The sequence below is a fragment of the Girardinichthys multiradiatus genome, chromosome 12 (assembly GCF_021462225.1).
Source record: "Girardinichthys multiradiatus isolate DD_20200921_A chromosome 12, DD_fGirMul_XY1, whole genome shotgun sequence".
Taxonomy (NCBI): Eukaryota; Metazoa; Chordata; class Actinopteri; order Cyprinodontiformes; family Goodeidae; genus Girardinichthys; species Girardinichthys multiradiatus.
This window is the reverse complement of record NC_061805.1, coordinates 34211777-34226105: the sequence shown is the minus strand read 5'-3', so window position 1 is coordinate 34226105 and position 14329 is coordinate 34211777. Positions and strand designations below refer to the sequence as shown.

The 14329-nt window shown below is 41.4% G+C and overlaps 1 protein-coding gene across 1 annotated transcript; it reads left to right on the top strand.

Moving 5' to 3' along the window:
- Positions 1 to 1794: 1794 nt before the first annotated feature.
- Positions 1795 to 14046, top strand: thbs4a (thrombospondin 4a). Its single transcript, XM_047380425.1, has 23 exons — positions 1795 to 2010; positions 3174 to 3371; positions 3447 to 3694; positions 3775 to 3877; positions 3972 to 4063; positions 5308 to 5359; positions 5455 to 5645; positions 5715 to 5852; positions 5957 to 6037; positions 6113 to 6265; positions 6343 to 6447; positions 6527 to 6634; positions 8429 to 8588; positions 9359 to 9477; positions 9558 to 9610; positions 9695 to 9779; positions 9873 to 9969; positions 11204 to 11382; positions 11542 to 11590; positions 11704 to 11900; positions 11978 to 12150; positions 13465 to 13604; positions 13680 to 14046. Exons 1-23 carry the CDS (start codon positions 1926 to 1928, stop codon positions 13721 to 13723), a joined length of 2850 nt encoding a protein of 949 aa, XP_047236381.1. The 5' UTR covers positions 1795 to 1925; the 3' UTR covers positions 13724 to 14046.
- Positions 14047 to 14329: the final 283 nt, after the last annotated feature.

Genomic DNA, 14329 nt, shown 5'->3' with positions numbered 1-14329 from the left:
AATGTTTAGGGTTTCTGTCTTGCTGGATGATGAACCTCTGCCACCGTCTCAAGTTTCCTGTAGCCCCTAATTCTTTCAGGACTGATTTGTATTTCGCTCCAACCATCTTCCCATCTGCTCTGAACCGGCTTCTCTGTCTCTGCTGAGAAAAAGCACCCCCACAGCATGATGCTGCCATCCCCATGTTTCACTGCGGGGATGGTGTGTTTAGACTGATGTAATGTTTGTTTTCCACCACAGATTACATCAGCCAAAACGTTTACTGTTTTTCATCTGACCACAGCACTTTCTTTCACACGTTTGCCGTGTTCATCTACATGGCTTGTGGCAAATTGGACTTACATGGCTTTTTATTTCAATCATAGCTTTCTTCTTGTCATGATCCTTAGGACTCTTGATGAGGTTTTGATTTTGTCACACATGCTTTTCTTTATTTTGTTCTCTCTTTTGTTTTGCGAGTCATGGTTCTTACTTGTGTTCTGTCCTTTAAGTTGTATTTGTGATGTATTTTTCAGTGTAGGTTTGCAGTTGTCTCATACCCTCTGTGAGATGCTCCAAACTGTATTAATTAACTCTGCTTTAAACGTCTCCACAACTTTATCCTTGACCTAGCTATCTACCGATCGTTGGTCTTCATGATGCTGGTTGTTCTCCAAGTTTCTTAAATAAACCTGTGAGGCCTTCACAGAACAGCTGGATCAATACTGAGATTATATTATTGTTATTATGAGTGTTGTGCTTCTGAAAGCAAAAGCACGCCACACTTTTCAGAGTCTTATTTGTAAAAATGTACATTAAAAACCATGTATGCTTCTCCTTCCACTTCAGTAATGATGCACTACTCTGTGTTGGTCTATAATATAAAATCCCAATATATATTTGATTTGGATTTTATATGAATATTTTGCAATCCACTGTTTTGCCCAATGCTGATATAATGCTGTAGGTTGCCAGGTGTTTTGTCAGAGTCCAGGCAGCCAGAATCAGCCGGATGGTTGATGGAAACGCTCTGAGGGATGGTAGATGTTTCTCTCTGACTTAAGTCAGGCAGCTGTTAAAATATACTTGAGGTCAGCAGAGAAGGTTTGAACCAGATTTCTGTCGTTCGATGTTTCCACTGAAAACCCCCTCAAGTCTCACCCTGTTTGTCCTTCTTTTCCTGCAAGCCTGGACTAGATTAGAGGAAAAAAGGGCTGCAGTGGTGTTTAAAGGAGATTACCTGCAAAGAAGACTGAAAACATCTGCTCTAGATTTATACACATCAGAAGCTGCAGAAACCTCACATATAGAAAGGACATCCACAGCGTGTTGTAAGGTAAATAGGTGAGCAACAAAGCAGGAGGGAGAAACACTGAAATGGGGTTTTCCATTTTTGCTGGGAACATTTGAACATTCTTGGATATCCTGGAAACAGTAGGGCAGTCTTTTTTAGTGTGAAGGGGGCCTTATAGTGTATCCTGATTCAAATTTTACCCAAGGGGATCAGATCCATTTTGGAGACAAGGCAAAACTTTTCAAATATTTCATCTCAAATCCCAAAACACAAGAAACACTAAACTCAATAAATAACATGTTTATCTTGACTCTTTATTACCCGTGTGATGGAAACGTTACCTCCAGTGCCTTGTTTTTGTTTTCATATGTTTACACTGAATATGGGGATGGTGATTACATTCTGACCATGCTGTGTATAACAGACAGTACAAAGAAGCAACTCCCCCAAATTATAACCAAACACCAGAACTCACTTACCGTGCCACTAGTGAGCAAAGACACTCCCCTTTACTTTAAAAGCTGTGCCTGCAGACAAAAAACACCTCACCTCTGCTGAGATTTCCCCTCATTGACATCATCCTGAGGTTTTTCTGTTCAACTTTATCAGTCTACAGGAATTTAATGAAATCTTTTCTTGGAGTGTGTGCTTGATGACTGCGGTAGGTTTTAAAGCGGCAGCCCTGTGGCTGCTGTTGCTGCAGCAGCTGCTGCTCACCGTCGCAGCTCAGGGTATTGGTAAGTACTGCCTCTTCACCATACATGATCTTATGGAAAACATATTTACCAAATGTTCTGGCTGTCCGTAGATGTGAAACACTTTATACTTCAACAGGATGAAAAATATAAATGCAAATGCAGTAGAGTGTAATTCAATTTATCAGAATTTTCTTAGAACCTTAGGGTTTGATGTTGCCAATCCAATGACAAACTGACCTAAACGAGAAAAAAAAAAGCACCTTCAACCATCTGAGAAGTACATTTGAGACCTAATCTTCTCCATAGTCAGTACGCAGCTTATTCCAGGAAGCTTCCTGTCACTTTGTGTAATTCTTTAAATCCATCTTATGTGTGTTTGTGCATGTGGGTGCGGAGCAAACGGGTTTGTTCCAGTGGACACAGTTTACTGGAGCTCTATAAAAACACAGCGGGATGCTAACATGAAAGTTAATTTGCACAAACAAAAACATACATATGTGCACACACATCACAAAGGGTTCTGTCACACATAGTAAAGAGCCGCGGCACGGTGACTCAGGAGTAATAATTGGACTAAACCAGGATACAAAACCACTTAAAGTCTACCAGATGGAGCACTTTAAGTTGGTCAACTGCATACTTGAGACTGGTGGAGGTTCACATTCCAGCAGGACGACTAAGTACAACCAGAGCTACAATGCAATGGTTTACATTAAAACATAATCATGTGTTGGAATGGTCTAGTCAAAGTTCAGACCCAAATCTTACCAAGAATCTGTGGCAAGACTAGAACAATTGATGTTCACTGATGCTCTCCATTCAGTCTGACTGAACTGGAGCTATTTTGCAAAGAGCGGTAGGAAAGAAATTCAGTCTTAGTGTGGAAAGCTAACATGGACACCCCCTTAAAGACCTGTGGGTGTTACTGCAGCAAATGATGGTTCCACAAAGTATTGACTTAAGGTGCATGCCACACTTTTAAAAATTTAGTTTGTAAAAATATTTTTAAAACATGTTTCATTTTCTTTAATCCTGATAAGTTGAGTAAATTGACATTTTTGGTTGTTGCAAGATTAAAAAAGGGAAAAAGTGGTAATAGACTCTTTGCTCTTTTTAACACACAGTTTTACTGTTATTTTATGCGCTTTTAATACATCTACAGCAGCACAAAACACTCCTCTAACAGCTCTCTCCTGTGTTAGTCTATGACCTGCTGGTGTCTCCAGACTGCCTGCCAGACTTGCTCCAAGGAAGCCTGAAGAACAAAGGCAGGGATGAGGCATTCCTTCTCTCATCCTTCCGGCTCCAAAACCGGGCCCCCACCTCTCTCTTCAGTGTGATCAACCCCAAAGACAACACTAAGTACTTGGAGCTGACTGTGCAAGCCAAACTGAGCAAAGGTGAGTTTGTGTTGTCAATTTTACATTATTCTGTGAATCACTGCTGGTTTTGATATCGCCTCTTTCCATTTTCAGTGACACTTCGTTACCAGAAGACTGACGGCAGGTTTGGGACCACCAGTTTCAACCACGCCTCCTTGGCAGATGGACGGGAGCACCATGTCATGCTGCACGCCAGCGGCCTCCAGCACGGCCCACCTCGCCTCAACCTCTACGTTGATTGCAGGCTGGCTCATACTCTGAATGACCTGCCGGCTGCATTTGGGTCACTCCCAGCTGGGCCCAACACGGTGGCACTGAGGACCCTGCAGTCAAGTGGACAGGTGGATGAGAAATCTGTGATAAGAATATAGTCTGGGCCATTCTTCAGGCTTTAATCCTCCTTGTTTTATTTCTCTATTAGGATGAACTGACAGACTTGAAGCTGGTTATTGAGGATACCATCGACAACGTAGCCACCCTGCAGGACTGTACCATGGAACGAGCTGAGTCTCTGCACCTGCTTGGTGTGTAGACATACACACAAGCTCGTGTTGCCCCAAATTAGGTGCATCTGCCTTTTTTGGGGCTATTTAAAGCTGATTTATAAATTTTGCTCAGGTTTCCAGGGAGGCAGGGTGGTGCAAGATCAGACCACCATGCAGGAGCTGAAGAGCATGTTGTCTGAGATGAGGGAGCTGCTCCACAAGCAGGTTAGTTCACTATCTGTATCCCACTGTAGCTTCTGGATGAATGGGAAGGTAGAACACTGGCAGAACTGTGCTATAATAAAATGAAACGACAATAATGGAGAGTAAATTTCAAATAAACATACTGGAGGCAGCTGAAGGTTTGACGTTTTCTGGTTCAGAGGATTTCTTTTCAAATTAGTTGCTGTGGATATCCAATTCAGAGAAACTAATAAAAATATATTCAAAGAAATATATCATTAAGTAGTAATTCATTAATTATATAAATAATGAACAGTGATTGATGTAAGTTAGAATTTCATTTATACAAATCATATATAATTATTGTACTATTTAATTATGTCATGTTCATGAGCTGTAGATTCATAATTTTATGAATTTATAAGCTCACACAGGTAACACAGCTAACCTGATGTTAGGGCCTATTTAAAGAGCCACAATAAAAGATGGCCACAGTTTTCATTTATGCATGGTGTGCAGCCACGCAGGAACCTTATTTACTTATATAATAAAATTAATATTATATTATATTATTTTAAATGTTAATTGCTTCATATTTTAATTAATTCATTTGAATGATTTGGAACAATTTTGTTTATTTATGAAATGTTAATAAGTAAACAAAATCCTGTTGTATTATGATGTACATGAATAATTATTAATATATTACATTGTTGCACTTTTGGCACCCCAGAGGCTTCTTTTTGTTATTAAGTGATAAATAAAAAAATCTCATAATATTAATTTATGCATAATCGTGTTTTCTCTTTTAATGGCTCTCCTCCCAGACTTACTACTCGGCTGGTCTTTAATAACTTGAGAAATACCTAAATTATCCTGAAGCGACCCACCAGATATTTCATCAAGTTCAAACTCAGTATTCTGCTGGACCTTTACTTACTTTAAAAGACTATATACTAATCTATTTATTAGCTAACCCAGTAAAGATGTCTAAAAGTCTTAGAATAATTTCATCCTTTATTGCAGTAGTATAAACTGACAGAAGAGTTTTGAAGAAAACCTTCCTTTAATTTGGGCTAATTTATCATCTGGGGGAAAATCCATTATTAAGTTTCTCTGGGGGTGATGTGATGCAGAGGCCTATTTTTTTCTTTTTTGAAAAGCAAACAGTGAGGCAGAAACATTCAACTTTCTTTTAGAAAGAGAATCTGCTTTTTAAGATAACGTTCACAATTTTCTATAATAGCTGAAAGATAATATTCACAATTTTTAATGCTGTGATGTAGATTAAGGAAACAAACTTTCTGAGGAACACCATTGCAGAGTGTCTGGCTTGTGGTAAGTAGTAAATAAAAACGTACTTATTTAAAGTGTTAAAGCTCTTGACCCAAAGAGACATTTTGATCTTTCTGTTTGTATCCATGCACCCAAAGGACTCGGGGGTAGTCCCACCAACCCCGTTCCAGCTCCAAGTCCCAGGCTGCCTTCCCATCTGACTCAGTGCCCACTAGGGACCTGTTTCCGACAGAACATGTGCATCCCCTCACAGTCAGGGGGCTTCCAGTGTGCCCCCTGTCCTGATGGATACACAGGAGATGGGGTTCAATGTGATGATGTAGATGAGGTAAGGATTATCCTTTTTCTTAAGTGCATAGCAGCGGTCAGCTTTCACAGTCTTTCTTCTCTATTTTAGTGCAGCTTCAATCCGTGCTTTTCTGGTGTTCGGTGTGTGAACACTGCTCCTGGTTTTCGCTGTGAGAAATGTCCTCTGGGGTACACGGGACCAGAGATAAATGGTGTCGGAGTTTCTTATGCCAAATCTCACAAACAGGTACAGCTGAGCCCCATATCTGTTTATTTCAGTTCATTTTCATTCTGGAATGAACTAAAACACCCTTCCTATTGTTTTGCTTTTGACGTTTCCTCCTCTCCCAGGTGTGTGAAGACTTAGATGAGTGTCTGGGCCCACCTGAGAATGGCGGCTGCACCCCCAACTCACAATGCTACAACACTATTGTAAGACAGCTTTGCGCACAGTGCACATGTTTTAAAGATGGGGGCAATTGTCTCTGACTGTGTCATCCTCATCAGGGCTCCTTTAAATGTGGAGAGTGTAGGGCTGGTTTCACTGGTGACCAGCTGGCGGGCTGTCATGGCTCCAGCCTGTGCCCCAATGGGCAGCCAAACCCTTGTGACATAAATGGGGAATGCATTGTGGAGAGAGATGGGAGCATTAGCTGTGTGGTACGTATTCCCAATATGCATTGATATAAGAATGTGTTTATCACTGTGATAAACTACTTCTCATCTTTTGTTGTTAGTGTGGCATTGGTTGGGCTGGCAACGGTTATGTATGTGGGAAAGACACAGATATTGACGCATATCCAGACAATAGTCTTCAGTGCAGAGGCAACAACTGTAACCAGGTACTTTGTGCCTACATCTTCGTCCCTCCATCACTTTTGATTCTAGCTTGCATTAAGAACAATTGTCTGTGTTTTCCAGGACAACTGTGTGTTTGTGCCCAACTCTGGCCAAGAAGATGCAGACAGGGATGGGTCCGGTGACGCCTGTGATGATGACGCAGACAATGATGGCATCATTAACATAGATGTAGGTGACTTAACTTGTCATCAGTAGATTCACTGCCTTTCAGAAGTATTTTTAACCCTTGAATTTTCACATTTTGTGAAGTTACAACCACAAACCTGAGTGTGTTTTACTGGGACTCTTTACTGGACCAGCTTTCCTGTTCCTGCTGCAGAAAACCATTGCCATAATATGGTGCTCTCAGCACCATGTTTCACTAAGGGGCATGGTATGTTTTCGGTGATGTGCAGTGTTTGCTTTCCTCCACACATAGTATTTTAAATGTTGAAATGTTTTGTCTCTTCTGACCAGATGTTCTTCTTTTACAAGTTTGATGTGTTTCCTACATGACTTCTGGTAAAACTGCAACAGGATTTCTAATGTATTTATTTCAACAAAATCTTTTTTTCCTTTTGGTCATTATTTTCGTAATAGCTCTGACCCACATACAGAAGAACAGTCCGGAGAAAATAAAATGAGTGAAATTATATTTTCTTGTGCCACAAAATAATCAGGAATGTAAACGGGCGAATCTCCAACTGTAAGGGGAAGAGAACTGGTGAAAACAGGGAACAAACGTAACTGAGCGAACAACAAGAATTTCAGATAGAGAAGTGAATGGCTTACTAAGTAGGTGCGGTCAGGTCGCCAGGGGTAGAGGGATTCGGGATCCAGGTTGTCGTAGCAGAGTTTGTTCTGTTGATTTCTTTAGATGCTTCTTGGGTGAGCTTGGAGACAATTGAGTTAGTTCGTTTGTGTAGATACTTGCGTTGGAGGGTGGACAGGGTACGCTTATGCTTAGGTCCTGCAGATGGTGGAAGCAGGAAACTGCCACCTTGGTCGGTAATCCAGACGGGAACAATAGTTAGGAAACGAAGTCCTCAGAACGTAGATAATCTTGGTCATCCAGAAAACTCCTGGACACGAAGTCAGTGTTCAGTGATATAAATCCAAAGTTCAGATTCTTAGTCTGCAAAGGGACATAAACAAAGTCCAGATCAAAAGACAAGGCATAGGCTTAGCATTGGCAGAGCTTGTTACTACAGAAGGCAAAAACGCGGGAGTTGAAGTGCCGGCAGCCTCCTGCTTAAGTACTCCTCCAAGCAATCAGCAGAATAAGTCGCACCTGTCCCCCAGCACACCTGAGAACTCCAGCACCATCTGAAACACTGAGACAATGTTGCAAGCACAATACAAACACACACACACACACACAACCCAGATCCCGACACTTTCTTCCATGAAGCCCAGATTTGTGGAGTGCATAAGTAACAGTGGTCATGTCAACAGATTATCCCACCTGCGGCTTCACCTGGGTTACCACGGGCCTTTTAGGTCTACCCTTTCACAATTCCACATCTATCACATACAATAACAAATAAAATACTTTGAAGTCTGTGGTGGACTGCAAGGTGGTGCAGTTTTATCCACCCCAGCCTGGGGTCTTTCTGCAGTGAGTTTGCATGTTTTCTGTGTGCATGTCTCGGTTCTCTTAAGGTACTCCAGCCTATTCTCACAGTCCAAAAATATGCGTGTTAGCGTAGTCAGTCATTCTAAATTGCCCTTAGGAGTGTAAATGGAAATGGGCTTTCCCTGGTTTTAGTGCCTAAGTTAGATATAATAAAATGAGAAGTTATGGTGAAACCAGTAATTTGATAAATGCATTACCACGTAAATATGTGCATGTATAGTTGTTTGACCTGTGGGTCTCTTCCTTGCCCTGTGAGAAAATGTGCAAAGGTTGAAAAAGTATGAGTTATCTTTGCAAGAAGCTGTGTATAGCTCATGTCTTGATAAAACCTCACGTGTTTTTTCCAGGATAACTGCTGGCTGGTCCCAAATGTTGACCAGAAGAACAGTGATAAAGATATCCATGGCGATGCCTGTGACAACTGCAGAACAATCGTAAATCCCTCACAGAGGGACACGGACCAGGACGGGCTGGGAGATGAATGTGATGATGACATGGACGGAGATGGTTAGAGTGTTAATAATCACTGTTTGATTGCTGTAAATCAGATCGGAAAGGAAGTTCATTATGTACATGGTCACATCCCTGGTTTTAAAGCCTAAATTAGACACAATAAAAACGAGGAACCGAGCGTGAAACCAGTCACCTGATAAAGGCATTACCAGTCAGAGAGGGTTATCCAGAGTGCAGCCCGTCTGGACACAAGAACCGTCCTGTTAGGAGGATGCAGACGGGAACATTTTTATTGCCTTTACTGATCTTACAGACCTTTTTCTGTAAAAACATACTTTTTGTGTGTGTGTCTATTTGAGTTCACAGCTTCCACCTGTTAGATCCCTGGGTTTAAGGACAGAAACAGAGCAGTGTCAAATATTAAAAAAAAACTCCAACTCTTAAATATTTTTCCCTGAAACGTTTCCCAGATATGTTAGTTAATTGGCATTTGGTAGGACCTCTGATTTGCTCTTGTGGAAAATTCTTGCCCGTGTGTTCCCCTTTCAGTGTTGCATGTTTACCCTTTGTTTGGTGTTGGGCTTGGCAGTACTCCCTCGTCATTTGGATATGTTTTCAGCTCTGTGGTCAAATTGCTGAGAACTTGCTCATGTCTGTCTCGTCATTTAGATCATTTTTTCCATGGCGAGTCTTCGCCAGGAGCTGAAGGCCACTGGAAACTATTTCACCTTCAATTTTAAACAAACGCTGCCATCTGGTGATGTAATCTGGCTACACAGTAGGCTCTAACCAAACAATTGCTGTGTTTTCAATTATGTTTCCAGGCTTAAAAAATCTTCTTGATAACTGCCAGCGAGACCCCAACCCAGACCAGAGAGACAGGGACAATGACGGTGTAGGGGATGCATGTGACAGCTGTCCTGATGTTGCCAACCCTAATCAGGTAACAAAAAAACACCACTACAAAGAGATGTATCTTCTGTTTCACCATCGTCTAAAAGTGTTTGTGTTGCTGACCTGAAGTCGGACTCAGACGACGACCTTGTAGGAGATACCTGTGATGACAACATAGACAGGTACAACCTGTATCATTGGATGTTCGCTTTGAACGTGTTTCCTTCTTTCTTCTACCTGTATCATGTCTTCTTTTTCTTTGTCAGTGATGGTGACGGTCACCAGAACACGAAGGACAACTGTCCCACTGTCATCAACTCGTCTCAGCTGGACACGGACAAGGATGGAATGGTTCCATCTCATTCCTTATATTTAATTAACACATGTTTTGCTGATTCATCTCACTATTGTAGAGAGAACCAATCTACAGTATTTTTCTTGCAGGGAGATGAATGTGACGATGACGACGATAATGACGGCATACCAGATGGAGATGATAACTGCAGACTGGTTCCCAACCCAGACCAAAGGGACTCAGACAGTTTGTGTTTATGTCTTTAATTTTGTACAGTTTAGGTCAGAGGTTTGCATACACTCAATAATTATTCAACATACAACCTCAAGTTTGAATATATTGTGGACTTTTTAATTCACTCAGGATCAACATGATACATATTTAGTAAGATGCAGAGAAACCACATGCTTTTTGTAGCAATTAAAAGCTTCTAGAGCCTATGTTAAATTAGTTTGTTTTCCTAGGACAGACTTAGGTTGGAAACATAATCCACAGATTAACTAGGGATGAGGTTGGAGCCATTGCATTGGCCTAATGTTAGCCTGAATTATCCATCCCAGAGCCACAGACACAGTAGTGTCCTTAGGTTTGAACGCCTCATTGTGATTTCTACAAGGATACATTTTGGCATGATGGCCCAAACGTTTCATTGTTTGCCTCATCTGAGCATAAAACGTTTCTTCAACAGCTATTTGTCTTGTTCATGTGGACAGCTGCAAATTTCAGTAAGATTTGATTTTTGGAGCATTGGTTTCTTTCTGGTTTTGCATACCATGTCAACGTAAAACTTGCTTCACTTCGGAGAGTCACATTGGTGTTAAAGCAGTTTCCTGTTCATGAGAAGCTTGAGCCTTGTTGGTTCCTAGGTTGTTTCTGATCATTCTAACCTATTTTGTTTCATCTGGGCTTGACACTTTGGGCCAATGGAAACTTGGGCACAACTGGGTGTGCCAACAGGACAATGATCCCAAACACAAATTAGAACTGCTCCTCTTTATCCAATCCAGAACCATTTTTGATGTTAGTCTGGGATCTTTGTTCGGTTGAAAGATCATATTAAGTTTTACCCATCTATCTGTTGATCAGAGGTGAAGTTGAAGAACGTAGAGGTTCTCCTTCTGTTCTATCCAAGTTTTGCAATGCACCAGTAAACAGACCCATTGCATACTGCTGTCACCATGCTTGACACTTGGTAACAAGGTCTTAGAATGGAAAGCATCACCATGACTTGCTACAATAACCATGGAGTTTCTCTGCAACTTGCTAAAGGATTGTACTGTTGGTGGGTGTGCGCACTGGAATCTGATTATAACATTTGGATAAATAAAATCTACAATAAATGAAAACTGGAAGTCATATGGTGTAAAATCATTCCTGCTCAATATAGCCAAAAATTAAAACAACACTCATGCCCATGGTGAGTGTTTGTAAGCTTCTGACTCTTGTAGTTCAATGACCAAGCTCTTCTGATGGATTTCAGTGGACAAAGTTGGAGATGCATGTGAGGGAGACTTTGATAGGGACAACGTGATTGACATCATCGACCACTGCCCAGAGAACGCTGAGGTCACGTTGACCGACTTCAGAGCCTACCAGACTGTAGTGCTGGACCCAGAGGGAGAATCCCAGATAGACCCCAACTGGGTGGTACTCAACCAGGTCTGCTCACCTTACCTTTCTTCCTCCAGACTTTTAAGCCCTTTTGTTATGCAGTGGGTTTTCTCCCAGAATGTCTTTACTCAGGAACCTTCTGTTAAATTATAGTGTCAAAGTTCAAATGTTTCACAGTAATAATGTTAAACATGTTTCCTCTTCCAGGGTATGGAGATAGTACAGACCATGAACTCTGATCCCGGTCTTGCTGTTGGTAAATACATGAGTATCTTTTTATTGTGTTTTAAAATAACTCCAACTATTTCTCATCTCCCTCCAGGAAGCCTCTGATCTGTGCTGTTGTGTGTATTCTGTGTGCATCTCCAGGCTATAAAGCCTTCAGCGGAGTTGACTTTGAGGGAACCTTCCACGTAAACACAGTGACGGACGATGATTACACTGGTTTCATTTTTGGCTACCAGGACTCGTCCTCCTTCTACGTGGTGATGTGGAAACAGACTGAACAGACCTACTGGCAGGCCGCGCCCTTCCGGGCTGTCGCTGAGCCAGGAATACAACTGAAGGTTTGTGTGGGGGTTGAAATCCGTTTCCATCTGTTTGACAGTGTCCTCCTTGATCCTACAAGGCACTTCATCAACAGGTGGTGAAGTCTAAGACAGGTCCTGGTGAGTACATGAGGAACTCCCTGTGGCACACAGGAAACACAACGGACCAGGTGCGTCTTCTGTGGAAGGACCCCAGGAACGTTGGCTGGAAGGACAAGGTTTCCTACCGCTGGTTCCTCCAGCACAGACCACAGGTCGGATACATCAGGTACAAGCAGACATGGGCCAACCAATGTACAGGATACAGTTTTAGTGAAAAGTTAACCAGCAGTCATTGTTGAAGTGAATTTTATATTCTTTGGACTTTTAGAACAGGAACTGCGTGCACAAATATTTATTAATCAAATTTTCCCTCCACACAGGGTCACATTATAAGTACGGGCTTAAATTCATATACACACTCAGCTAGCTTTTACCAGAGCATGTCGCCATGAACAAGCGTCAAGCGTAATCCTCGAGGGATATATGGGCCCTCTTCAGCTCACGTTTTCTAAAGCCCAGGTCATTCTAGAAGCTTAATGATATGCATTGCCCCGTTAAAAAGCCCACTTGTGTTCAAGTTTCAACCACTTCACCTAAACTGGTGTCCCCATATAAAAAGAAATGGTTGAACTGATCAGGAAACATCCAGGAACCATCAAGAAACCTATTATGTGGAACCCTCTGGAAGCGTCCCTGTCCACAGTGAGACAAATTTCACATCCCACTGAGATGCCGACCAAGAAGGAAGACCATGCCCCAAAATTGACACCATCAAGTATAACTTAAATTTATTGCAAGGACATACCAAATACCTTCAGGAGAAAAGTTGAATGGTCAGATGGGACAAATACTGAGCTGTGACACCTAAGAGCACTGAACCAACTGTCAAGCATGGTGGTGGTACCGTCATGCTGAGGGCCGTTTTAGCTGCCAGTGGAACTGGAGCTTTGCATAGCAGAATAAAGGAGCAGAACTAGGTCCAAATTCAAATCAACAGCAAGATGGGTGAAACTTAGACTTGATTGTATGTTCCAACAGAACAATGATCCCAAACATGCATCAAAACTGGCTTTGGAAATGTTAAGGGAGGCTAACATTTTAAGCTACTGAAATGGTTCTGATCTCAACCCTGGTAAATAAATGTATGGACCATGTTTCGAAGCTGAGTCCATGCTGGGAAACCAACAGTTTAAAAATTTCAAAGAAAACTGGTCAAATATCCAGCCAGAATTATGTTACTAGCTTGCTTGTGGTGACTGAGGTCACAGTGCAACTTACTTTTTCATCCTAGGTTTATGTTTTATTTGAGCCTGTATGTAAGATTTAACTGAGAGAAATCCCACAATAAATAATAATAATTGCAGCAAATTCTTGTGTTCATAAATAATGGAAGTTGTATGTTGCATCATCAGTGCAGTTCAAAATAGAATTGGTTCTAATGCATCATTTAACTCAAAACAAATAACATATTAATCCCAGTTTTGACTGGATGTAGATTTCTGACCAGAACTAACTAGTTGTTATTTCATGTGTGAACCAGAGCTCGCTTCTATGAGGGTTCCAAACTGGTGGCGGACACAGGGGTGATCATTGACACCAGTATGAGAGGTGGGCGACTGGGTGTGTTCTGCTTCTCTCAGGAAAACATCATCTGGTCCAATCTGAAGTACCGCTGCAACGGTGAGTGGCTGCAAACTAATAATACTCCTGCAAATGCAAATGCAAGCTGAGATTTGTTCCCCTTTTTTCCTCCAGACAACATTCCTGCTGACTATGAAGAGCCAGAAAGAGTGGACTGAAGGGGCAGAGTGCTGAAGGGTGGCATTACCATAAAGAAAGAAGACACTGAGCTATGTTGCTGGAGCAAAAAAAAAGGTCATAGGTCAGAGAAAAAAGAAAGCGTCAGAAGAAAAGAGACCATTTCCATGACTGCATTTAAAGGAGCTGAATATTGGGCATTATGTCCTGTAATAGTTCAATAAATAAATCAGCAGTTTCTTTCAATGTCTACGCATTATATTATCTTTAGTTTATTAGTGCTGTACAAAAAGTAATAGGCTTTAACTGACCATTTTACTGACCAACTAAAAACAATAAATCTTGGACACTGTGCATAATAAAATCATGTCTTTTACTCTCTGGATTGATGAAAGCTAGGTGAATAATTTACTTACATTCATGTCAAAATTATTCCTTCAAGCTAAAATATGTAGATACACTCTCAATAGTATTTGATTAGATGTCGCTCAGCAAACCACACCCTGGCCTTGTGCATTTTGCAACCATTATCCAGCTTCTGGCATAATTTTGGCTGGACATTGACCACCCTTCTTATCAAAACTGATTTTGAACTTATAAATTACTACATAAAATTACTGCAACAGTCCAGAAGAGTAAGGATAGCC